Source organism: Solanum verrucosum, unplaced genomic scaffold, assembly GCF_900185275.1.
Source record: "Solanum verrucosum unplaced genomic scaffold, falcon-dt-bn FXZP01000261.1, whole genome shotgun sequence".
NCBI lineage: Eukaryota > Viridiplantae > Streptophyta > Magnoliopsida > Solanales > Solanaceae > Solanum > Solanum verrucosum.
The window spans coordinates 3,390,380-3,417,199 of NW_026019969.1; the positions used below are offsets into that span (position 1 = coordinate 3,390,380).

General features: G+C 33.6%; 5 protein-coding genes across 5 annotated transcripts in view; 4 read left to right on the plus strand and 1 right to left on the minus strand.

Moving 5' to 3' along the window:
- The window catches only part of LOC125815302 (protein MAINTENANCE OF PSII UNDER HIGH LIGHT 1), a 106,178-nt gene that overhangs the window by 72,842 nt on the left and 6,516 nt on the right, over positions 1-26,820 (plus strand). The gene's annotated exons all lie outside the window — the stretch shown is intronic.
- On the plus strand, positions 3,232-6,222 carry LOC125815308 (uncharacterized). Its single transcript, XM_049494751.1, has 6 exons — positions 3,232-3,297; positions 3,356-3,420; positions 3,505-3,536; positions 4,598-4,839; positions 5,716-5,952; positions 6,059-6,222. Exons 2-6 carry the CDS (start codon positions 3,368-3,370, stop codon positions 6,065-6,067), a joined length of 573 nt encoding a protein of 190 aa, XP_049350708.1. The 5' UTR covers positions 3,232-3,297; positions 3,356-3,367; the 3' UTR covers positions 6,068-6,222.
- LOC125815288 (protein LNK4-like) lies at positions 7,987-12,263 on the plus strand. The gene is made up of 6 exons (XM_049494730.1): positions 7,987-8,103; positions 8,946-9,316; positions 9,455-9,671; positions 11,019-11,138; positions 11,232-11,344; positions 11,769-12,263. The coding sequence occupies exons 2-6, from the start codon at positions 8,955-8,957 to the stop codon at positions 11,980-11,982; spliced, it is 1,026 nt and encodes a 341-aa protein (XP_049350687.1). The 5' UTR covers positions 7,987-8,103; positions 8,946-8,954; the 3' UTR covers positions 11,983-12,263.
- Positions 15,318-16,350, plus strand: LOC125816558 (cytosolic sulfotransferase 15). Its single transcript, XM_049496173.1, has one exon. It carries the CDS (start codon positions 15,318-15,320, stop codon positions 16,332-16,334), a length of 1,017 nt encoding a protein of 338 aa, XP_049352130.1. The 3' UTR covers positions 16,335-16,350.
- LOC125815311 (putative RING-H2 finger protein ATL69) lies at positions 22,456-22,959 on the minus strand. Its single transcript, XM_049494755.1, has one exon. It carries the CDS (start codon positions 22,957-22,959, stop codon positions 22,456-22,458), a length of 504 nt encoding a protein of 167 aa, XP_049350712.1.

Below are 26,820 nucleotides of genomic sequence, written 5' to 3' on the forward strand. Positions count from 1 at the left end.
TCAACCTTTTTCTTAGTTACATTGTCCTCCTGAGTGGTGTATTTTCAGTTTAGCATTGTTTGAGAAGACTCTCAGACTTTTATCCTTCATTGTTTTTGGTAATGAAATCGAATCTGATGTTTTTAGTGATACACAAAAAACAACCTTTCTACTGGAAATTAAAAGAGAAAACAAATTCCTACCTTATTGCGTTTGGGGTAGATGGTGTATTCGTCAAAGAGAGAGTAACAACATTGATCTTGCTTTGGAAAAAAGAAGAAGATGAAATCATGAAGAGAGGGCTACCAAATGGCTATTTTGAGTGTAAATTTGGGGAAGATGATGTAAATTAATTAAATAATTAATAATAAAGAAATAAAGTGATACATTTCACTTTTAAACTGGTTAATGACAGTGAAAACACTGCATCATGCGCCTCATGTGCGTGGTCACAACCCAGACGAGGGAATGGATCAAAATGACTCATTTACAAAGATATTTAAAAGTTTTGTGGGGTGATAGGACACTTTCAAAGTTAAAGTGTCTTTATGAAAATACGGGACAACTTCAATGGTGACTTTATGTTTTTCTCAATTGATTTTTTTTGCGGCTACATTGTAATTTAATTTTTATATCGGTAAAATTTAAGGCGTCTATAATAAATTTTACAAAAAAATAAGTGAAAAAATTAATTCGACCATCAAAATAAATTCAAATTAGTCGATGAATAAAAATAGTAAAAAAAAAAACACGTAAGAAAGATCAAATATAACCACACATGGATTATATTTTAAAAATTTTAAGCTAATTTAAATTATTTTTTTTCACTTCGTGTAGATGAAAGGGTATGTGAGTCATTTGTGTAATAGTAGAGGTATACATGGGTCACTTTCATAACGACGGTATATTAGCACTAAATGACAAAGTTGGAGAGTATATCAATGCATAGTCTCTATCTTTGGTAAATGAGGAAAAAATTGAGAAATGATATAAAGTCACCACTGAAATTATCTCAAATTTTCAAAAAGACATCTTAACTTTGTGGATGTCCTATTATCCCCATTGAACAATTTAATAGTGTTGTAAATATCTCACTTTTCACCCAGCCTCAATTGCAAAAAAAGAAGTGCAATCACGCACCAATTGTTGTTTGCCACGTATTAAATTTTTAGTTTCATCTTCATTTTCAAATTTTCTTCTTCAACTTTCATTCCTCTACACACCCCACGCGAAGAGAGGAGGTGTGAAATTTTTTAAATCCTCTTTCATTTCAATTGAAAATGAAACTAAAGTAGCAGCCAAAAAATCTCCATTTTTCTTTTTCAATTTTAAATCCCCTTTCTTCTTCAACCTTCGTTCCTCTAAAGTAGCAACCATTGCCGCCTTCGATGTACTCCATGATGCTTCCCTGTTATTGCACTATTCCCCTCCCCCCCCCCCCCCCCCCCCCCCAAATCATCACTAAATTAGATTAAAATTGATAAGATCACTATTAAATTAAACATTAATAATCACTCCAATCTACCATCTTCTTTTCAACAATATTACAATAGTGATGCAGTGAAACTCCATTACAATAAATTTATTTTTTAACATTACACATCAGTGAAAAATTGTAAGTAAATAAATACAACCAAATCAATTCAGCTCTCAAGTTACTAAAGTAAGGTAATGGAGTTCTATATTCAAACCAAAAATAAAAATAAAAATGGAGTTTCATTGTACTCTCTAATCAATCGAATAATGGAGTTCACATTTTTATTTTTATTTTTTAAAAAGAGGATAAACGAAGAAAAAGAAACAAAGAAAAGCAAGAGACAAGAAAAAAAGTGATAAAAATGGATGAAGTAAATGGATCTTCTAAGTTGAAGAAGATAAAGAAAAGGTTATTGGGTTTTTGAATTTGGGCGAAAAAGATAATGGAAAAGAATGAATTGAGAAAGTCAAAATTAAAAAAATAGATTTTTTGGCTTGACTCACGCCCCAAATGAAGACTGAACTACACTCTACCTACCACCTATGCTCATAATGGGACAATAAATTCATTATAAATAAGAATAATGGGGTAATAGGACCCCCGCAAATTTTAAGTGTCTTTATGAAAATTCGGGACAACTTTAGTGGTAACTTTATATCTTTTCTCGAAAAAATTATCTAATCAAACATTAGTAGGAAATAAATAATAGTTGTTTGTTACATAATTTTTTTTTTTGGAGGATCGATTACCACTTTGAAATTTGATTAATTTATCACCTTGAGGTTAAGTGTTAATCAAATACGACATCATATTCAAGACACAAATTTGATATGCCTCTTATTCAAAATGAAAAGGTATTTATCTGTCGATCCGGAGTTACTACTTCTTACATATTCACTTCTACTTAAAGCTTTCAATAACATTGTAATGATTCCAAGAAAAAAACTCATTTGACACTAATCAATTTATAAAATATCAAATCTCCCGAAAACGACAGTCACATGCTGTGGCGGAGACAAATTTTTCATTGAGGGGTTCAAAAAAATAAGTAAGCACGCTAATAGAATCCACATATAAATGGGTCAGATCAGATATAAAACGGGTAAGGTCGAATATACGTAAGTAGATAAATTCAATTTTACGTCAACAAGAACAATAAAACATATGAAGTAGCAACAAGCTAAAATGTGATAAAGAAATAATGCTACCCAAACTTGAACTCACACAATGAAGAAGATTTGACGAAATCGTGAACCCAGATTACCATTGAACTAAGCCTTTAGCTTAATGTAAGGGGATTCATTATTAAATATATACTCGTAAAATTAATAAATCGATCATATATATACAATAATTTTTCGATGAAACCATGTAGCTCCTCCCCGGTCACATGATTATTAGTATGATTCCTCTATTAAATATCTTGGTGGTCATATTAAAAGAATAAAAGTAATGGATTAAACAAAAAATTGTGACTTTTAATTCACCTAATCTGAAAAAGGCTTTTGAGTTTGAAAAAATATGTATATTTATTTAATTGACAATTATAATGAATCTCTATAATGTAAAATGTCTTATCGGCATTACTTATACATTATTTTTAATTATATTTTTATAAACCTTACCAAAACAATCCCTTATTCCTTATCATCTTATGCCCCCAAAAATATTTAAGAGATTGTTAATATTTGTCTTGATTTTGATATTAAAATTAGCCCGACCCGTTTACCTTATTTCGGAGTCAAGCCGGGTCAAGATTCGCCCGTTCTATTCCCCTAAATCAAAGTCTATTCAAGAACCCTTATTTTCCTCCCGCACTCGGTCCCGTTTCTTCATTCAAGGTATAAGGGATTGTTTTGGTAAGGTTATATTCGAATAATTCTGTGGGTTGATTTGCAGAATTTGACTCCAATGTTTAAGAACACGTTCCAATCCGGATTTCTTTCCATTTTGTACAGCCTTGGGTATGTAATCTTCGTACGTTATTGTTTAGTTTTCAATTTTGACTCATCTACTTGTATTAAAGATTAGTTTTTTTTTTCCTCCAGGAGCAAGCCTCTGCAAATTTGGGATAAAGAAGGTAAATTTTTAAGCTTATATGTGGGTTGCACTAATTTTGCCAGAGATTCAGTTATAGGATTCATGTATGGGTTTTGTGTTGACTTGGTGGTTCTGGGGTTTACTGTGGGGACTTAATTTTTACCCCTTTCAGCTGAAGGAGGGGTTTATGCATACTTATTTATCCCAAATTGTGTTGTTTTGTTTTGGCATATAACTTGTTTCTTGTTGAGGATCATATCTGTAGTGTAATTTGTTGGTGCGGAGTAGTTTTATTAGAGCATTCAAGAGAGCGTGGATTACTGGAATCAGTTGTGTTGTTGATATGATGTGGTGATAGTGCTATTGTTTGATTGCTGAATCCTCTAAATCCTTTCTTGGACAATGTAACTAGGAAAATACACCAGGGACAGCCTTAATTTAAAAAGAACTCTTTGTTATATGATCAGTATTTAGATTCTCTGGGCAAAAATTGATTGTTTCTAAATCATATTAGTATTGTAGGGATTTTGTGATTTGTTTCTCATTGCTGGAAGTTTGACATACCTGAAGAGTTCACTTTATTGTGGTATCACCCTTTGTTTACTTTTAATTCTTAATTTCTCTCTATCTAGAACACAGTATTTTCTTGTTACACCAATAATACAACTGAAATTAAACACATCTCTTTATGCATTCTACATCGTTTGCACTATTATGGAACATTCTCCTATCCGGCTATCCTGTTCTTTCCTTATGCTCTAAAGTAGACATGGTTGTGTTGTTCTCCATGTTCCCTTCCTTTCATTTGCAATCTTCTACTATCTCCAACACGTGATTGCTTTCTCTATTGTCCTTGGTAACATCCGCGAGATATTAAACAATGAGACTACAAGGTCCATAGTTACCAAACTAACCTGCAACAAGATTCTTTGCACGTGACGTGCCTGATATGACACCAACTCACAAATATCCTCTGTTGAGATAGTAACTCGCTCTGCAATTGAAAGAGAGCTATTTTCTTCAGAGATTTGCTGTTCCAAATTTTTAACACCTCCGTCCCGTCTCTCCTTTCTGACAATGCAAATTATTCCTTGTGTGCAGTTGTCGATGGACATGTCAAACGGCTGCAAGATGAAGATATCCAATCCAATGTCCTGGAAATTATTGGGTCGAATATCCAGCAAGCATACATAACGTGTCCTGCAGATCCTAATGCAACTCTTGGCATAAAGTTGCCCTTCTTAGTCATGATAGTGAAGAATGTGAAGAAGTACTTCACGTTTGAAATTCAGGTTTTAGATGATAAAAATGTCCGGAGAAGATTTCGAGCTTCTAATTATCAAGTCTGTAAGTCTTTCCAGGATATATAGATTTGTTTCTATGACTTCTTTGTGGCATAATTTGGATATCTTTTTGTACATGTAGTCTTTCCCAATATATGGCATATTGTCATTAGTTTAAGAAAGCTGCTGAGTGCTGTCTAGGATGATAATTGATCTTAGCATTTGGAAGGAGCTGTAACTGAGTGGAATGAGCTTCATTTAATCAATTTTTTATTGTTTATGAGCAAAATTCTTTTTTTTTTTTACTTGTTAGATGGAGTCTATGACATGAATAGAGTCTTGCTCTTTTTGGTAAGAGCTTATGTTTGACAGCATTTTTTCTGGACTTATAACAGTAGTATTATCATATATTAAACTTTTCTATGGTTCTTGTTATATGGATTGATGATTCTTCTAATAAATCTGAATGGATACATCAATTTAAATAAATTGTGACGAGGAGAAAGTTAGCGACCTGTGAAGTGTCAAAAAAGGTAGGAGAATATCTCTGTTTCCACACTAAAATGTCGGAAGTAGCAGTTGCTACATCTAAATGAGGTATAATGTAAATGCCTAATATAAATTCTGTAGCTGTTGCTACATTTCCTGCTTTGCTTGGATGTGGAGTTTGGCATCTCGCATACGACAGGTTGCTGTTTTGGTGGCATAAAAAATGTGCTGTTTGTTAAAGCTGAGTTAGTGAGAGAATTAGATAATTAGTACAGCATAAGTGAGAAACAAAAGAGGAAAAAAGTGCTACTATTTTTTTTGGTCATTCTTTGACCTCGAGATATTACAGTACTTTGACTTCAAGTCCTCTTTTGACAAGCTGTGTTAATGTTTATTTACTAGATTTCATGAATGCTGGAGTTTGAAACTTTCACCTGTATGTTGCAGGCGGTAACCCGAGTGAAACCCTATATTTGCACTATGCCCTTGAAATTGGATGAAGGATGGAATCAAATCCAGTTGAACCTTTCTGATTTGACCAGACGAGCTTATGGAACCAACTATGTTGAAACACTGCGAGTTCAAGTTCATGCAAATTGCAGGCTAAGGAGGATATACTTTTCTGACCGTCTCTATTCAGAGGAGGAACTGCCACCAGAATTCAAACTTTACCTTCCAATGCAGGTGAAATATACTTGGGACTTGCTTTGATTTGTAGTGTTGGGACGTCATTACAACTTATTTCATTCTTTTAAGCCTAATTTTCTTTTTTTGGTCTTGTTGACTGTAGAAATCTTGAGGATCTTCTCTTAAAACCAGCAGACAAGGCACTTTGGTTATCGACATTCGTCTGCAGACTGGTATATTAATCTTGGAAATGTTGATTACCCCTGGTGGTAGCACCTGGAGTTTATGTTACTAGAGTACTTTGTTTAAGAGGACTTGGTGTAATTGCTGGTGTAGTTACTTGCTGGACGTTACTATATCTTTAACATGTCTTCATCTGAATAATTTGTCTTTCACGTAACGTTTGAAGTTAGGTATAACGTTCCAACTTCAAATATACATGGGTGACATGATGAGTGTCATAATTTCACAAGTTTGGTACAACGTCTTTTTATATAACTAACTATATGTTGGAAGTGACGATACATGAATATAACTAACTATCGTGTATTGAATAATAATGTCTATAGTGATATGTCCTTAGATACACTTTGAAACATTAATACTGCATCGTCGAATGATCAAAGCTAAAAGCTTTAGGCATTTTTTGAGCATATTATGAATGTTTGTATCATAACTTTATAACGTGATTTTATTTATATAATTATATGTTCTTTAGAGAACCCATGTTTTGAAAATTATTTGCTAAAATTTCCTGAATGGTCATCTAGATTTTATCGTGTCTAAAATCTGGTTGCGTTAAATGATTAATAAATGTATTATTAAAAAAGAAAAGTTTAATGTAATATGACATTTAATTAGGAGAAAAGAACTTTTTATTGCGTTAAAAGAACATTTGAGGAAAATAGCAATAATTGAGTAGTATTGTCGTCCTAGAAGTAGACATAATTTTAGCAAGCAATTTATTTTTTTAAAATATGAGTGGTCATTTAAGAAATTTACTCGTTCTTTAGATTAAAAGTGTGTTTTATATTTTCCTTGCAAATATTAGAAAACGAGTAAAATTTTAATTTATTTTCTGATATTTGATAAATAAATAAAAAATGTATTATTTCAAACATATTTATATGCTATCTAAAACACTACGAAAATGAAATGTGATGAAAAATGAGGTTTGGAGAATAGCGGAAATTGAGATGATCAGAAGCAGGGGTGAACCCTAATTTCATTATTTTTTACCCCTTTTTAGTAGTTTTCATTCTTTTTGTTATCTTGATGGCTCAAACTCACAATTTTAAATTAAAAGTGAGAATTACCATCCGAGCAACTGCGGCTTGCTTATTCTCTATCCAATTGAAAAAGCGAATACCTCTGCGCATGGCCTCAAATCAACAAAAAGTTTGTGTTATCCTTTTTAACCCAACATATTTCAATCACGTGATTGAGGCAGACTTTTAAATATTCCCAAATTAGCGCTGCTGACTCAGCTTCTTATTTAATTGCCACGTGTAAAATGAATTGATTTACGTGGGCCTTATTGCTCCCCGCCACGTGACGCAATCAAACAAAATCTTCAATAAACATAATCTACCCTTCTGTCATTTGTGGCTCACAATCCTTTGCTTTTAGGATTTGAGGCTCTTATTATTTCTATCTAAATCTCACATCTTATTGGTACACGTGGCACATTTTCCTTCCAATTTTACCCCTTCATACACCAACTTGCTTGGTGGGGGAAAATTATATTCCATGAATTATGCTTATGCAAATTCTTTTTTTCCTTCTCTCTATTGACTTTACTAAATACACCTTATATTCTTGATTTTGGTAATAAAATGGAGGCTCTTTAATTGTTGCACGAAGGGTATTATAGTCAATTTTACTATAAGCGTTCGTTTTCATGTGGACAAAAATAATTGTGATGATAAAAAAAGTGGATAAATTTATAGCCATGGCAATTTACAATACCACTGCCGCTTGCCTCTGTTTCCAGTAACTGTGAGTTAATATTGCAAAAAAAAAGAAAAGGGAAATATTTATATTTATATATATACACTTCCAAGTTGCAAAGGTCACTTCTTTCCAACACATATAATCTTCTCCTAAGCTAAGAAGAAAAATCCTATCTTTATTTCCACTTGCTTTCTCCTATAGTTTTGGCTATTTTGGGAAAGTTTTCTTCCTCATTTTCTTGCAATTTTCAGAAGGGTAAGTTTTTTTTGTTTGGTTTTTAAGTTTATGGAGGTGAATATGGGGTTGTTGATTCTTGAGCTGGTTTTAGTGCTTTTTGAATGATTTCAGTTATATGTGTGGTTTTGCTGGTTGAAGTTTTGTTCATAAATTTGGAGAAAGGGTGTTCTTTTCAAAAAAAGAAGCACAAAGACTTTGGCTTGGGGTTTGATCTCTTATGAGTTTGTTTTATCATGATTTACGGTTGAGTTAAGTTGATCAGTTCTGTTTTGTATTAGAACTTTAGGAGCTTCTCTGAATTATGTTCTTTTTTTCTGAAATTAAAAGTTCCTACCATCTATTTTGATTTTTTTTGGCTAGAATATCTGGATGGAGGTCTAGATCTCAAATTTAAAGTAACTTGTAATTGAAATTTGAGATGAGAGTTTGCATCTGTCTGTTTTATATTGGAATAGAGTTGAATTGACAGCATCCTTATTCTTTTCATTGGGGGTGAGAGTAGGGGAAATGGGGAGGGGACTACCAGGCGGGGAGTCGAACCTCACCAACAAAGTGAAAGCTGTAGTCAATCAACTCTGATAGTTCAGATAGTCAAGAAACTCAGCTACTGAAATTCTTGAATCGGCAGTATCAGTTTCTTGGGAAATACGGAAAAAACTAGGGGAAATAAGATGATTATCTTTGTGTTTAGTTGTGTTAAGATTTATGTGGACTTGGTGTATGTTGAACTTGCATTTATCTACAGCTGAGAAATGAGATGAGTAACTTTTATCAAGCTTGGGGTGGGGGTGGTCATTAAGCTTTCTCAGTTGTGTTCTATCTTGATTTCTCAAATTTTACCATGATTACTATTCTACCAGGTTAATCTTATGGAGTGGTTTTCTCGCGTTGATGATGGTGATGTTGTTGTTCCTAAAAGCTTTGATGGTTTTTCACCATCTTCTGATAGCTGGTCACAGTGGGACTCAACACCCTTTGGCAATTTCAAGTCAGAAATGAAAAGGAACAATATAAGGTCATACGATGGAGCTGAAGATTGTAAAGTGATCGGGAATGGCCTATCTAATGATGTTGACATGAAAAACTTTGGAATTCATGAGGAGCCTTTTGATAATGCAGCTAACCAAGCTTCATACTGTGATATGGATCAATGGTCCTCATATCCACCTGAGCAGCTGGAATTTCATCTTGATAACTTTACCTCAATCGATCAGTTGGATGATGTGTTCCTGTAAAGCTCTTAACTCTGATGAATTTTATTTGGTTTCATTCTATTATTGAATTTGTTGACCAATAGTTGTGGAGTTCGATGGAAGAATTTGTCATTTTTCTCAAATGACTGATCGAGTTCTTATGTTCCATTATGCAGAAGTTCCTTACTCGACGAAGACTGTCCAACTGGAATGGATGCATCTGATGAGTCATCAACAGATTCCCGTTGCAGCATGCTGCTGGATGATGATCAAGTAAGAGATATGACGAGCAACACTTGTGCTGGTACTGCCAAATATTTCTCTGCACATGCTTTTACTTCACCAGTGGATTGGGAGGGGCAAGAAGTTAACAATTCTTATTTGCTGAAAAAGGTGATGCTTTTGTTCATTTTTGTTTCTGAAGGGCATGAATTTTCATCTAACAACTCCAATATGTGAAGCTGGAGTTGAATCATCAACCCCAGAAGAACTTAAAGACTTCACTGCATCTATATTATGTCATCTGAGAGCTCTAGAGGGACCAGCCGATAAGTTAATTGGTCCGGTGTATTATAATGAGTTTCAGTTCATTATGATGTCTTACATGAAAAGATTTTTGGCTCACTTGGAGTTTTAAATTTGCATTGAGGCAGATGCAGGGAACAATCCAGGTTACTACTCATGCTTTTTGGTGGAAGGAAATTTTGGGAATATTTCACCTGCATTCAAGCAGGGGCGAACCTTGCATGATTTTTGAGGGTTGAACTAAAATTTGAAGGTAAAAAATCGGAATTATCCTAAAATCTCTAGAACACAAATTTGAATTTTCTCTTTCCTGGGGAATTGAGTTTGGAGCAGCTACCCTTCTTTCTGACCTATGGAGGTCTGTCTCTTCTCTAAAGACGGCTTGTAACAGTGTCGAATTGTGCAAACCTCATGTCTGTGGGTCACTTTATTTTGGATACCGAGGGAACCATGAGCAAAATAATGTTTGAACATGTTTGCTTGTAAATGGTTTTGATTTTGAAGTACTATTTGAACTGTCCATTTGTACCAATTCAACCAAGTTGAGACAGATGCCATGGTATAATTCTTAAGATAAGCTAGAGCTGAGTTTTTCTGTTACAATTTCTGAGAGGAAAAAAGAAAAGATATGGTTGTGTTGAATTCATCTCTCTCATTATATCATACTTTGTGAGGCAAAATCTAAGTCGAGATCATTTCTGTGTGAGTTTACAAGTTGTCTCCAAGTGATGAACATTTTTATCTTTTAGTTTCTGTTAGCTGATAGAACAGTCTAATGAAGTATGATCTTACAACAACTGTTGTTGAACTCAAATGACCATTTAAGTTCGCTTTGGGGTTTTTCTTTTAGTTTTTTGGGTGTTGATGTGTTTGTGGGAAGGGGAGGGAAGTTTGGTGCAGAGTTTTGAGTTTAGTCTTTGTCCCCTCTATTTTTATTTCATAGGACTGGGCAGGTATAGGTGCAGATGTAGGAGGAGACTACTATTTGTTTTGGGTTTTGATTTCATGGGAAGTTGTCGAGGCATGTGGGGGACATCATAAAGGAACTAGGCAGCTGTCTATACATATTTTTGGATTTTTATCTGATGGTAATTAGCAGAAACATATGCATACACATTTATTCTCATTTTGTATAGTGTCTTTTTCATTTCAACTATTTGTAAGCTTTCACCTATCTGAGTTCTGAAGTCTAAATCATTGAAATTTTATTCTCAGGCACCACAAGCAGAGGTTGCCGTAAAATTGGAGCATGATAAAGGAGATAATAAAGTGAGTGACGAGGAAATATCCATGGAGGAATCCGTCCTACAGCACCTAGAAAATCTCACATCTCAGGTAGTGAAGGTTTTAAGTTTTGGGTTTACCATTGTAATATTGTGGTCAAATGGCCAGGTTTACTGAATTTGTGCTTGTCCTGATACCAAACAGCTGACAGAGGAAACCAGAATCTGCTTCCGGGATTCTCTATATCGTCTTGCAGGAAATTCAAAACATGATGCATGTCAGAGTAGGAATGCTATGCCAGATCAAGATTCTACGTGGTTAGTGCGCATGCTCAATTACTTTCATTGATGGACTAGAGTCTAGAGCTTGTTAGTGAGCTGTTACACATGATGTTGTGGTTCGTGATTAGGGAGACTATAACAGATGTATTTCTGTAGGCTCTGCCTGGTTGAAGATCATTAGAGGAATTATATCTTTATTTTGTAAAATCTTCCAGTACTTCTTGTACTTCCTATACTTAAAATGTGTAAAAAGCTTTCATTGTTTTGTGTACTTTCTATGCTCAAAATTTCACCATTGTCTATTGGAACGGAAAAAATAAATGGAAAAAACAGTGGAGAGCTTTATTTGAAGCCGAAATACACCAAATAATTCAAGAGGGAAAATGCAGTATGAAAATCTTGTCGTTATTGGTATTCCTGTATTAATGTGCATATTTTCTCATACTGGAAAAAACATCAGGTTCAACGAGGAAGAGACTTCAGAATCGCGGACGAATGTTATTGACAGAACTGTCGCCAACTTTTTGTTCAGCAACGTTGAGTTTGGTGCCTCTGAAGGCTCATCATTGGACTTTACAGAAGCCACCAACATAAGACAGCATTCAAGAGGTGGTATGTTGTGGAATATCTCAGCAGGTTCCTCTGGTTGTGATGCCCCTACATTTAGCGGATAAACAATGCACTCTTCACTCTGCCTAAACTTTTCTTGAAGTGGAACTGTGATGGGCACTACTTTGCATCCTAGTTCTTACATTTCGTTCAAGATATTATAGCATGGTCGTCTTGCATTATCTAGCATGACCTTATCCAGCTATGTTTTGACGAAAGCTTGTATAGTAGGCGTGATTAGAGGCTAACCATGTTTACTTCCGTGTCTGCCAACTGATCAATAGTTCCTTTCATATGATAGTCGCCTTGGCAGAGGAGCTATCCGAGCTCCAAGAGGTCAAGAAGACTGTTTTGTGTAGGTAAAAAGGGGCGACTGTTGAATCATGGCATTTCTTTAAGACTTCCACGAGTAATGTAAGCAGCGAAACGCTGCAAGGAGCCCTGTTTTTTCTTTTAGGCTCCAGACATATTAGTCACAGAAAAAACTTTATTTTTAGAATTTTGTAAGCAGCTAATATTTTTCAATTTGGGTAGCTTTACGAACAGTTGTTTATATATTTTGCTACTTAAGAGCTTTATATGAGCAAACAATATGAGACCAATGCAAGGTTTGTTGCGAGTATTATATGGTTGTTAAGCTAATTTCTGATTGTTTGGTTGATGTACTTGCAACTTCATAATATTGGGTATACTTGTATTAGTAGTTGCTGTAGGGTAATATAGGCATTTAAACTAATGTGGCAGTGGTACAGAATAGTTGTTTAAAGAAATCTATCAAATATATATAATTCCTCCGTCCAAGTCCAACAATAGTTGTTTACTATACTATTTTGGAATGTCTAACAATACTTGTCTATTTTATAAAATTAATGGATAATTTTACAACGTAGTTCCTAATTTACCCTTATCATTAATTATAGTCATTTCTCTATTACATTTTCAAGATATTGTATTTATTATATTCAAAAAGTGACATAGTAAAAGAAGTGTGTAAAGTCAATAAAGGACAAATATTAACACTTGAAATTTATCACTCTAAAATTCAAAACTTATAAAGTTGAAATATTGGTTAGTCTTAAACGTGCAATGATTGTATGGAAATAAAATAGGACCACCAAACAAACAAACAACCACAGGTCATTGGATGTGTCCTTGAGGCTGTGTAATTTATGAATTCACGTGTTAAGATTTTGTCTTACGAAATTTCAAAACCTTATAATAAATTATATAACTATCTGATTATGGATTTAATTGCCAAATTATAAAATTTAAAAATAAATTTATAAATTTTCAATCTCAAATTCACATTTGAGCTTTCATACTACTGGTCTCCCAACCAATTGAAGATCCCCACTGCATGTATTTGATCGGTTTCGTACAAAGTTGTTAAGAGGAAATGATAAAAATAGTCTTTTATTTAATAGTATGAAGTATTTTTTAATTAAAAAAAAGGAAAGTTTTATTAACATAAAAAAGTTTCACCAAATTTTAAAGTATGCAACCAAAAAAATTATACTAAACGCTACAAAAAAGAAGAAGACAGAAGTTACAACTAAAATATCCGTCTTTAAAAAGTAGATAGATTGTTCAAATACATATTTTAAACGACGTTATCTACCTCTAAATCTGTCATATTAAGTTAATTTTAAAGTATGCAACCAAGAAAATTATACTTAACACTAAAAAAATGACAGATCAGTCTCTAGAAAATAGATAAAAAAATTGTTCAAATACATATTTTAGAGGACGTTACCTACCTCTAAATCTGTCATGTTTCTCATGCCTATTAAGTTAATTTTAAATATGCAACCAAAAAAAAAATGACAAAAGCTACACCTAAAAAGTCAGAAAATAGATAAAAAAAATTGTTCAAATACATATTTTAAAGAACGTTACCTACCTTTAAATCTGCCGTGTTTTTCATGCGTATTAAGTAATTTTAAAGTATGAAACCAAAAAAAATATACTAAACACTAAAAAAATGACAGAAGTTACACCTAAAAAATCAGTCTCTAGAAATAGATAAAAATTTTTTTGTTCAAATACATATTTTAAGGGACGTTACCTACCTCTAAATCTATCATGTTTTTCATGAGTATAAAGTAGGCCATACCACATCAAAAGCTGTGGTGCAATACAGTTTAGGGCCGAGCCAACTTAGAGTCGGGATTTTCCCAAATAAACACTAAAAAAAATAATAGAAATTATTCCTAAAAATTCAGACTCTATTTAATATATATTTCTTTCGTTCATTTTTACTTGTTACTGTTTGACTTGACTTAAATATAATTTATTAAAAAAATAATTATTAATGTAAGTATTTTACCATACTGTTCCTACTAATTAATGTTTAGTATTAGGTCTTGGAAAATGATATGAAAAATAATGTTTAATGATAGGGGTAAAACACGAACAAAATAATTATCTTTTTTAATATGTCAAAAATAATAAATAAAAATGAGAATTTATTTTATGAATAAATGGCGAGTAAAATAAACTGGGTAGTATTTTAAAGGACGTTACCTATCTGTAAATCTGCCATGTTATTTCATGCGTATTAAGTTGACAACACATAGGCTATACCACATCAAAAGATGTGGTGCACAGTGGCCAGCTTATATCCAATGGTTTCATTTCGGAAAAATATATCTTTACATACGTGATTAAAATTATTTTTTATATAACGTTAATATTGAACCTCTTTGAATTAGTTTGTGTGTTTACTTTTTTTTCTCAAACTTCTTTAGTGAATTTTGGCTCTGCTACTGATACTATAGGTATGGTTGTTCGTTCTTTAATAGATGTCTCGACTTCGAGGCTTAAATATTAAAAAATCTTTAGTAGCAAAATTATGTCATGAATGGAACCAACTAGGGATGTCAAATGGACGGATTAAGTGAATTAGCTATAATTGGGTTATTTTTGACGCCCCTAGAGTCGGCCGTTCACAAATTTGAACTAGTCGACCCCACCACTTCTATTACTAGCTTTCATTTTTACTTCTATTACTAGTATTACATATCTAGTTCTATTTTCTTATACAAAATAAAATCCTTGTCATCAACACACAATGATGACAGGATTCACAAATTCTATCAACAACCAATTCATCACAAAAAGCACCAAAACAACAAGAAACTCTAAGTGAAGAAGAGCTTGATGAGTTTCTTACTTGTCTTCCCAAATAAAAAGGATGGAGAACTTGTGTTTGAAGCCTTAAATATGAAACAAATCTTTAATAGCAAAGCTATGTCCCGAATGGAGCTCTTCACAAATTTGAATTAATCGAACTTTAATACTATAAAAATACTGCGGACCACATCTATTACTAGTATTTTACTATATATGTAGCTCTATATTCTCATGCAAAATCAAATCCTTGTCATCACAACACACAAAAATGACAGGCACCACACATATCTTCAACAGCCAATCGATCACTGGAAAACCAAAACAACAAGAAACTCTAAGTGAAGAAGAGCTTGATGAGTTTCTTACTTCTCTACCCAAAGAAAAAGGATGGAGAACACCCAATTTGTTCCTCTTCCAAGGCTTCTGGTGTCAACCCAAGGAAATCCGAGCCATAATTTCTATACAAAATCATTTTATAGCTCAAGATACCGACGTGATACTCGCCACCATACCAAAATCCGGCACCACTTGGCTAAAAGCACTCACATTCGCCATTGTTAACCGGAACAACTTCAATGTTAACCATAACCACCCTTTGCTCACTCACAATCCTCATGAACTCGTACCCTTCCTCGAGTACAAACTTTACGCTGATTCTAACCGCCTCCCTGATCTCTCCCTCCTTCCTTCTCCGAGGATTGTCGCTACCCACGTACCTTTCGGTGCATTACCCGATTCGATTAAGACCTCAAATTGCAAAATTATTTACATTTGCAGGAACCCTTTTGATACCTTTGTATCAATTTGGCATTACCTTTGCAAAATCAGGCCTGAATCTCTGGGTCCTCTTCCAATTGAGGAAGCGTTCGATTTGTATTGCAGAGGAGTTACAGGGTATGGTCCTTACTGGGACCATATGTTGAGTTACTGGAGAGAAACTGCACCAAACAAGGTGTTGTTCTTGAAATATGAAGAGATGAAAGTAGATGCATGTAATCAATTGAAGAAATTAGGCGAGTTTTTGGGGTTCCCTTTTACAGAGGAAGAGGAAAAAGAAGGAGTAATTGAAGATATCTTAAATCTTTGTAGTTTCCAGAACATGAAAGATTTAGAGGTGAATAAGCAAGGGAAAGGAGCAATTTCAGACTTTGAAAACAGAGATTTGTTCAGGAAAGGTGAGATTGGGGATTGGAGGAATTATTTTACACCTTCCATGTTTGAGAGACTTTCCAATGTTATGGATGAGAAATTAGAAGGCTCAGGGATTACCTTCACAGTCAGTTGACTGTACAAATCAAGGCGTGTTTGTGTTTGGTATGTGGGATGAGAATAATTTCAAAATAACTTTATTTTGTTATTTGATTTGAGTGTTAGTTAATCTTGAGATTATTTAATCGATCCTATTATTTATACTAAAATAGTAATATGGTGGAATAAAATAAGAGGTAAGTATATATTTTGTTTATCACATCCCGCGTACCAACAACCCCTAATAACTTGTTTGAATGTTTTTACTTATATTGTATTGTTATTATGTAACAATGAAAAGTTCTATTTTATATAAGGTTCAATTTGTTGTATTGTCATTTTTTTTAGGGAAAAAGGACGGATTTACCCCCGAACTTTAATAAATTGTACGTCTATGCCCTCCGTTATACTTTGCGTCCACACAAGTACTTGCCGTCCAATTATAGGTACACACATGTCCCTTTCACTAACGACCCCCTCATTTTTTACACGTGTCTTAAATCTAATCAACTACCCGTTTGACCTTTCTTTTTAACTCATAAACCAACTACCCGCCCCCATAAACCCAATACCCACCTAATTTCCTCTAAGATATATCCTAATTAAAAGACCCAAAATATGATGTTTAAAATGTTGGTAGTGCTGCTAATGATGCCGGTGTTTCAACAAACACCTCATCATCATCCTTCAGCGACTCATACCTATACCCATAATCATATCCATATTTCTCAGCGGCTTGTAGCTCAACCCTAGCTGCCTCCTCCGAAGCCAAAACCAATAACCTTTTGATCTCCTCACCACCGAACTCCTTCATTTCCGCCTAACCACAAAACCTAACACCGGTCCAAAAACCACCACGAACGCCGCCACCACCAAGCTCGAGAGAAACCCTAGATCCCCTCCCACAAGCATTTACACAAACCCACAAACAACAACATATCACATCCAAACCTTAATCCTTCCAAATTCATAGAGCTCTATACCACCCCTCCACCGATCACGATGTTGAAAATTCTCTACCACACAAAGATCAAAACTTTGCATGCACACATAATTCAATCAACCAAAATTGTGGAAAAATCAAGAGAGAAAAGTGCAATAAAGTCACTGAAAGAGAGAAGATTCTGACCCAAAGATAAAAAAATTTCTCCTAGAACAAGAATTTAAGGAATTTTTTTAAAGTTTGAAGTTTAGGGGAAAATTGAAAAAGGAAACTAAATAATAGGATTGTCACGCCCTGAGCTACCCCCGAGACGCAGACACGGGACCTAGGACCACAAGTGACCCCAAGTTAACCCTGTTGGCATGATCATGAGCATACTAAAGAAAATAAACTGATGCGGAAGCTAAATCATAAATAAAATGAAAAAAAAATGGGGAATACCCATATACTATAATTTAGATAAATGAAAACTGATGAGTTTAATACAAAGAAGATATTAACTCAATTCTAAGCTGAATCTAAATATGTCTGAAATAAGCATCTAAACTGACTAGAAGTGTTGGGACATGCTCCAGCTAAGTCTAGAAAATCTGAAACTAAAGACTAAAAATACTAAAAAGAAACTCATGACTATTGTCTTCGGAGATTGAAGAATCACCACCGATTCTGCTGAACTGGAGATTGGGAACCGATCTAAGCGTGATCTGGATACTGAGAACCTGAACCTACATCACGAGAAGATGTAGCGTACGTATGCGTCAGTACTTGAAAGGTACTGAGCATGCAGAATAGAGTAAAGCTGAAATAACATATAACTGAACAAAGCAATAAAATAATAAAATAATCTGAACATGATATAGATATTGAAAATACTGAATACTGAGTTAACTGATGCAATGACCAAATTTATAACATGCTGAGACTGAATACTGACTGTACTGAAATATGGTCAATGCAATAGAGTCTGACTGAACTGTGGGAGCTACTAATAACCAACATCAAACCACATGAGCTAAATGTAGAGTCCGATGTATACGCCCCATCGCGAGGACCCAATACACCCGGCCAAAGGTGTAGAGACATGCTGGCATGATCACTAAACTGATGTTGCCCACAGAGGGGACTTACACATATATGGCTCGTATATAGGTATGCTGAACCCTAGTCCAACTCGGTATTATGCTACTCCCAATGAATTAAGTGATTAACTGGTTATGACTGAATTTATGTAAAATACTGGATAGCTTAAAACTGAACATGCAAACTGAGAATGCAATAATTATTCTAATAATGATGCATTAATAACTGAGGCATGTATAATTGAATAACTGAGATATCTGACCTAGCATGTGTAATTCAAGAACTAAAGAAATACATAGCTAGGGTTCTGAAATTCATTCAATAAACTGAGAAATAACATGATAATCTGATTTGGAACATTTAAATAACTAATTCATGATGATCTGTTGAAATTCTAGAAACCCTAGGTCTGTTCATAATCATGGAATCAAGAATCTGACTGAATTCTAGGGACCTAATGGGCGAAAGGAACCCACTAGTGAAATCCCACATTCCTGGTGATGAATTCCACGGAGAAATCCTTTGATTTCTGGGTTGGAACTGAAGAAAACCTGTTGCGTTCTTGAACTAGGGTTCTTGATTTCTCTTCTCCTCTTACGCTCTAATTTTTCTAAGTTTGATTAATAATTTGACTTAGGTAAGTCCTAGTTATGTTTCTAGGCTAAAACTGACTAAAACCTCATGATTTAGGGTTTAAACGACGTATCTTAGGGGTTAAACGAAATAGGAAAAAACCAAAAGACCCACTGACGGGCCGTAGGTCAATCGACGGTCCGTCGATTGGAGTCGTCGGTCGAGTCTGCCCGACAGGGCTTCACTAAAACGAGCATAACTTTTTACTCGGATGTCGAATTTTAGCAAACTCGGTGGCGTTGAAAAGAGAATTCTATTATCTATCATATTATAGGTCATGGAACACATAATTCCTTTTGTGCTAAAAGTTATGACCATCTAAAGTTGACTCAATCACAATTTTCATCTAACTGACTGCTGACCCTCATTTACGGTCAGACCTACGGACCGTGCATCGAATGACGGTTCGTGTTGTCGACCGTAGTTTTTGTCAGAGGCTGGGTAAGGGAAGTCTCGATCCACGGACCACGGACCGTGGTCTGATCTACGGACCGTGGGTCTGTCCGTGAGTCGGGACTTAGCTAATTTTCTGAGCTGGTTTGGGGAGGGGTTGCAGTGGTGAACCACGAACCACCATCACGGGCCGTGGATGGCAACCGTGGGTTGCACCTGCAACTTTTCAAAATCTGCATTTTTGCTATGTTTTGGATTCGGGGTGTTACAAGGATATATCTTAGAGGAAATTGGGTGGGTATTGGGTTTATGGGGGCGGGTAGTTGGTTTATGGGTTAAAAAGAAAGGTCAAATGGGTAGTTGATTAGATTTAAGACACGTGTAAAAAATGAGGGGGCCGTTAGTGAAAGGGATATGTGTGTACCTATAATTGGACGGCAGGGACTAAAGTGGACGCAAAGTATAACGGAGGGCATAGACGTACAATTTATTAAAGTTCGGGGGTAAATCCGTCCTTTTTCCCTAAAAAAATGACAATACAACAAATTGAACCTTATATAAAATAGAACTTTTCATTGTTACATAATAACAATACAATATAAGTAAAAACATTCAAACAAGTTATTTTCAGTATCTATATCATGTTCAGATTATTTTATTGTTTTATTACTTTGTTCAGTTATATGTTATTTCAGCTTTACTCTATCATGCATGCTCAGTACCTTTCAAGTACTGACGCATACATACGCTACATCTTCTCGTGATGTATGTTCAGGTTCTCAGTATCTAGATCACGCTTAGATCGATTCCCAACACTTCTAGTTAGTTTAGATGCTTATTTCAGACATAGTTAGATTCAGCTTAGAATTGAGTTAATATCTTCTTTGTATTAAACTCATCAGTTTTCATTTATCTCAGTTATAGTATATGGGTATTCCCCATCTTTTTTTCATTTTATTTATGATTTAGCTTCCGGATCAGTTTATTTTCTTTAGTATGCTCATGAGCATGCCAGCAGGGTTAGTTTGGGGTCACTTGTGGTCCTAGGTCCCGTGTCTGCGTCTCGGGGGTAGCTCGGGGCGTGACAATCCTATTATTTAGTTTCCTTTTTCAATTTTCCCCTAAACTTCAAACTTTAAAAAAATTCCCTAAATTCTTGTTCTAGGAGAAAAAAATTCTCTTTGGGTCAGAATCTTCTCTCTTCCAGTGACTTTATTGCACTTTTCTCTCTTGATTTCTCCACAATTTTGGTTGATTGAATTATGTGTGCATGCAAAGTTTTGATCTTTGTGTGGTGGAGAATTTTCAACATCGTGATCGGTGGAGGGGTGGTATAGAGCTCTATGAATTTGGAAGGATTAGGGTTTGGATGTGATCTGTTGTTGTTTGTGGGTTTGTGTAAATGCTCGTGGGAGGGGATCTAGGGTTTCTCTCTAGATTGGTGGTGGCGGCGTTCGTGGTGGTTTTTAGACCGGTGTTAGGTTTTATGGTTAGGCGGAAATGGAGGAGTTCGGTGGTGAGGAGGGAGGAGATCAAAAGGTTGTTGGTTTTGGCTTCGAAGGAGGCAGCTAGGGTTGAGCTACAAGCCGCTGAGGAATATGGATATGATTATGGGTATAGGTATGAGTCGCTGAAGGATGATGATGAGGTGTTTGTTGAAACACCGGCATCATCAGCAGCTCCACCAACATTTTAAACATCATATTCTGGGTCTTTTAATTAGGATATATCTTAGAGGAAATTGGGTGGGTATTGAGTTTATGGGGCGGGTAGTTGGTTTATGGGTTACAAAGAAAGGTCAAATGAATAGTTGATTAGATTTAAGACACGTGTAAAAAATGTGGGGCCGTTAGTGAGAGGGGCATGTCTGTACCTATAATTGGACGGCAAGGGCTTATGTGAATGCAAAGTATAACGGAGGGCATACACGTACAATTTTTTAAAGTTCGGGGGTAAATATGTCCTTTTTCCCTTTTTTTTAATAATCACATTCTATTCTCTAAATTTATATTACAACAAATATATTTTAATTCTCGTTTGGCCATGCGATCTGGTATCATGATACGGAATCATGATATGGTATCATGATATGGAATCATGAGATGAAATTGAAGTTTTGTTTGGACATACGATATGAAATTTTTGTGTTGTATATTTTCTCATAAACATAAAAATCTCATAAGTTGTAAAACTATTAAAATAGCCTCAATTGTTTATTCAATCTTATCAAAAAAATAAAAATTTATAAAATCGCATAATAAATTATTACAAAGCTATTTGTTCTCCACTTAAGTAATTGTTTCATCTAATTTTAATTTAATTAAAAAAAATTGAACATAAATTGTAGTGTACTAGTCTTTAATATAATTCTCCCACATAATATGGATAATTTTCTCAAGTTGAACTTGCATTTCTCGATCATGTGACCGAGAAGACGAACCAACATTGTTACTTTGAGCCATTTGTTGGTCAATACCATCCGCAACTATATTTTCATGCTCATAGACCATAAATATTTCATCACTTTAACAATCGGTTGGTGTGAGTTAAAGTGACTATATGTTGGTGAGAATAATAAATTTTATGTTATTTTAAAAAGTAATGATGTGATTATAAATTTTATTTACATATGAAATAAATGGTTAGTAGATATAAATGTGGTGGGGTTGTTTTAACAAATTATAAACTTGTGGATCAATTTTTGTATTAAAAATATCTCAAATCATGATATGGAATTACCATATAATTCCAATCATGATTTTTTGAGAATATGGAATCAGCGTAAAATCGCATGTCCAAACGCTGATTTCATCTCACGATACCCTATCATGATATGATATCGCATGGCCAAACGCCTACTTAGATAACTCATGATCAAACTAATCACTTTTTAAGATATATTAAAAGTTATTTCCATTATATTTATACATTAAGAACAAAATGGAACCTAAGCCCATACACTAAGAAACCGTTTTGATCATCATCTCCTAACACAAACTATAGGATAAATTTTTTTACTAGGGAAAACGAGCTAAAAGAGACTTTCGAGTGTGAGAATGATTAGATATTTCAAACTAAAAAATAAAGATATTTCAAACTAGAACTAATTCTATACAAAATTAAACATGTAATAATTACGCACAGGCAGCTGTGTTGAACCTGCGGAGGTAGAAACCGGAGAGCTCCTACAGATCGGACAACTCCCACTCTTCTGCAACCATTCGTCAACACAATCGGCGTGAAAACAGTGATTACATTCCGGTATACAACGAACGGAATCCTTCACACAATATTCACACAAGCATATTGCGCATGTATTCGTATCACTAAACGAACTAGGCAATCTCTTACTTTCACCCAACACTACTTTGGGGAATGACTCTATAACCAGCCGATCCAATCCGAGGAAGTAGCTATAGATGTTGTAATTATTATTATTAGTCTCATTTGAAGAAGACGATGATGATGGCGTAAAATCTCCGGCTAATTTTACACGAAGACAAGCGTAGGAGGCGAACATGATGATGGAAATGAGAATCAAAATGCCGACGGCCATGGCGATGCCGTAATTGAGGCTGATCCCAGAATCTGCAGGTAAGTTAAATATGGACATTCTTTTTTTGTGTGTGTGAATTGTTCAGGTGTGTAGCTGCAAATTAATTGAAGAAGAAGAAAATTAGGGGAAGAAATAAATGAGGTTAGTACATGTTGTCAGAACCAAATAAATGATAGTTAATACTAAGATACATATTCCAAAGGCCAAACACATACGCAACCTCTCAAACATGTTTTTATTTTTCATTTGGACACTCCAACTTAACCTTATTTCATTTTAATCCTTAAACTCCATTTTTTATGTACAATTTAAACACTTATACTATTTTTTATGATTTGTTTTTATTTATGTTCTTCAATAACAATTTCTTATTTTTAAAAAATAGACGTGTGCCTGTTAATTTTCGTAAAAAAATTAAACATTCGCGAACGAACATAAAAATTTTCAAACAATAATATTATTTTTTGATATTTCTCTGTATTTTTGCATGAAAATAAATTGACGAAAGTTCTTTGATTTTCATTCTTAAACATTCAATTAAATTAAATAACACTACTTATTTATTTTTTCTTTTCATCTAGGCTATTTAAATTTAACGCAAATACTCACTTTTAATTTTTAATATAAATCAATACGAATAAAAAAAACTCATCTTCAAAAAGACTCGATTGACTTTGTTAATGACACTACTAAAAAAAAAGACTCTTGTTCATTGCTAATATCACTACTAAACAATGTTAAAACTTGACTGACTTTGTTAGGTTGTCGGTGATTTTAAAGAAAGAAAACCAACATAATTTCGTCGGTTATTTTTCACACAAAAATACATAACACTCTTAAAAAAAAATTATTATTTTTTAAAAAGAATTATTTTTATTTTCTTTAACTAAAATTAACTGACACATGTCAATTTAAAATAAGAAGTTGCCATTGAAAAATATATATAAAAATAAAGAACTCATAAAAATAATATTTCGTATTAAAATGAAACATAAAAAATGGAATTTAAGGATTAAAATAGAATAATGCTAAAATAAAGTGTCAAAATAAAAAAATATGAACAAGTTAGAGGGGCTATATATGTGTTTGGCCTATTGCAAATTTGCAATGTTCATCATGTGCATTAGAAATTACACAGTCTACAGTGAGTTTGAAAATGAGATCCAGGTCTACATTGGGAATTGGGCTTATAGCTTAAGAAGAGGAGGAAATTCTGGGACCGAACAAAAGTGTGAATTGATTCCATTTTTTTAATGACCGTGATGTTCAAGCATGTACGGGATATCTGTCACCTTTTATTAGCAATGGAAATATCAAATAACTCTATCTAGCAAGATGGCTAGAACAAATGAGAGTGTTTTTTTAAACTTGATTTCATCTTTAACTTCCATCAGGATATTTTGTTATCCATTATCTCTCTATATGTGTATATATTTATATACACATATAAGATAATGAAAACAAAGTTAAACAACACTACTTATATCAGTTGACGAAGGCGACGGTGGCGGCCCGTGAAGTACGTGCCTATCTTTCCAATTTTAAAATTAGAGTGGAAGTGTTTTTTTATTTATAAACTTATTTCTTTTCTAGCTCTTTAGTACGTTTGAAAAAAAATCTTCATTTTTTTTATTTATAAGATAAATTTAAAGATTACTAAATCAAACCTCATTCACACCAAAATATCAAATAGTATAATCATTTAATATCTTTAGCCTAAAATATATGTTAAGAAACTCAAATCTTAAAATATATGTTAAAAAACTCAAATCATGACTGATGCAATTGAATTGCCCGTAAGGTGGTTGAGATGGATTTGTTTGGCATATAATTAGTCTATCTACCTATATTGTTAAGGTGGTTGAGATGGATTTATTTGGCATATAATTAGTCTATCTACCTATATTGTTAAACATACACATCTTAAGCTTGCTCTACTTAATCGACTCATTATGGTGTTATAATTTGTCAAATGCCACTTCGATTCAAATTAAGACATTTTACTTGTAGGGTCTGGTTAATCTCTTGTAATATATGTTGTTCATCTTATATTACTAAGATACTTAGAACAAAAATTTGAAGATTTGATAAGAAACAATAAAGTTTAAAGAATATTTTCAAAACTAGAAAATTAAAACTAGTAGAGAAAATAGAATTAGAAACAGATTAGGAATAATATACAAAATATTTTTCTCAAAGAAAGAAAATCAAGCTCACTGAATGCACAGTGTCTCCTTAAGGAAATTATTCCCTCAAGTGCCCGAGGTTAATGAAATATATCCTCCCAGGATAGAACGATCTTACTCACCGGTGTATCGGTACCTAAAATCACGGTGTCAGCGAACCACTCAACGGCAGTAAAGTACACTTAGAATACTAGATTTAGTAGTAGTAGGAGAAGTCCAGAAAATTGGTTCTCTTAAAATGAGAGGAAATTCCTCAATTTATAGAAAACAAAGGGTAGTGTGAAAAAGTTCTTATTGTGCCTTACCGGAAAGGTCACAACCTTTTGAAAAAGTCACAATTTTTGAAAACATATAATTATCAATGTTGGACTAGGAAATGATCTAAAATTTATAAGAAAAATGTCAAAACCAAATTCCGTAAAAAAAAAACTACAATTCTTAAGTAGTTATAATAGTTAGATTCTAGGAATAAACAAATAAAATTTCAGGCATTAGAAATTAAAAAAAATACATAAAAACTTTAATTAAAGACACAAAAAAAAAAAAAAAAAAGAAGAAAGAAATTAGTAGCCTAAAGAAGAAGAAATAATGTCGTTTGTAAATTTTAAGTAAAGCTAAATAACAAAAGATAAAATAAAGTTTAATTAAAGATATATACAAAGAAATTATGACATAATAAAATAAGAAAGGAGTTAGTAGAATACTTATTCTTCTCCTAAATTTAATACTAATTTCCTAAGTATATTGATTTTTTTCTCTAAATAAATATTCTTACCCTTTGAAATACTAATCACTCTTCCTATAAATTTCTTAATCAATATGAAATTTTACTCTCTCAATATAGAAGAAATCAACACCCTAAACCCTAAACCCTAAACCCTGAACCCTGAACCCTAAACCCTGAACCCTGAACCCTAAACCCTAAACCCTAAACCCTGAACCTAAACCCTAAACCCTAAACCCTGACATAATCTTTTGAAAAGAAATTTTTGTTACATAATCTTTCTCTTTTCACCAATATCTTTAGAAGGATCATGAGATACTCTCTCTTTCCCTTTTCTTGAAAAAATGACAAGGTCTAGTTTGCTCGACATCTCAATATTAAAATTTGATACCCATACATTCATCATCATCATTAGAAGAAGAAGAGAGAAAGTGAAGGATTCCACTATTGTTGATTACAATACTCAATTTTATTTTATAGGCTAAATAATCATAAACAGTTATGAAACATGAAAATGTTTTGATCTTTTCATCTTCCATTTACTTAAATGTGTATTAGTATGATGGAAGTTTTAAAGGAGCATGATGTAATGCATTAAAATATCTTTCAGTTTTTTTTTTTAAAATTACAAATAAAAAATAGAAAACAAAAACAAAATATCAAAAAAAAATAGATAAAAGATAAATAGAAATGCTGGTCATAGAGAGGTGCCACATCAAATTTTCTATATCCAGCTTTATATATATATATATATAGATTGGTACGGAGATTTTTTTTTTTTTTTAAAATGATAAATAAATAAATTTCCTTTTTTCTTTCTTGTATTTGTTAAGTAAATAGAAAATATTATTTTAAAAAGTATTTTATATATTAATCCGAGCAAACATTACAAGCGGAAGGGTGGTATATTATAGGACGGAGAGGAGACAATTAATAACGTGGGTCGCCATTTATGAATTTTGTTTTCCATACTTTTATCGTGATATTTCTCATTTTTAAGTAACTTGT

Coding starts and splice junctions, on each gene's coding strand:
- LOC125815308 (XM_049494751.1), top strand. CDS start 3,368: ATGTTTAAGAACACGTTCCAATCCGGATTTCTTTCCATTTTGTACAGC. Junction 3,537..4,597: donor GCAAATTTGGGATAAAGAAG/GTAAATTTTTAA, acceptor CCTTGTGTGCAG/TTGTCGATGGACATGTCAAA. Junction 4,840..5,715: donor TTCGAGCTTCTAATTATCAA/GTCTGTAAGTCT, acceptor TGTATGTTGCAG/GCGGTAACCCGAGTGAAACC.
- LOC125815288 (XM_049494730.1), top strand. CDS start 8,955: ATGGAGTGGTTTTCTCGCGTTGATGATGGTGATGTTGTTGTTCCTAAA. Junction 9,317..9,454: donor CAGTTGGATGATGTGTTCCT/GTAAAGCTCTTA, acceptor TCCATTATGCAG/AAGTTCCTTACTCGACGAAG. Junction 11,345..11,768: donor CCAGATCAAGATTCTACGTG/GTTAGTGCGCAT, acceptor AAAAAACATCAG/GTTCAACGAGGAAGAGACTT.
- LOC125816558 (XM_049496173.1), top strand. CDS start 15,318: ATGACAGGCACCACACATATCTTCAACAGCCAATCGATCACTGGAAAA.
- LOC125815311 (XM_049494755.1), bottom strand. CDS start 22,959: ATGTCCATATTTAACTTACCTGCAGATTCTGGGATCAGCCTCAATTAC.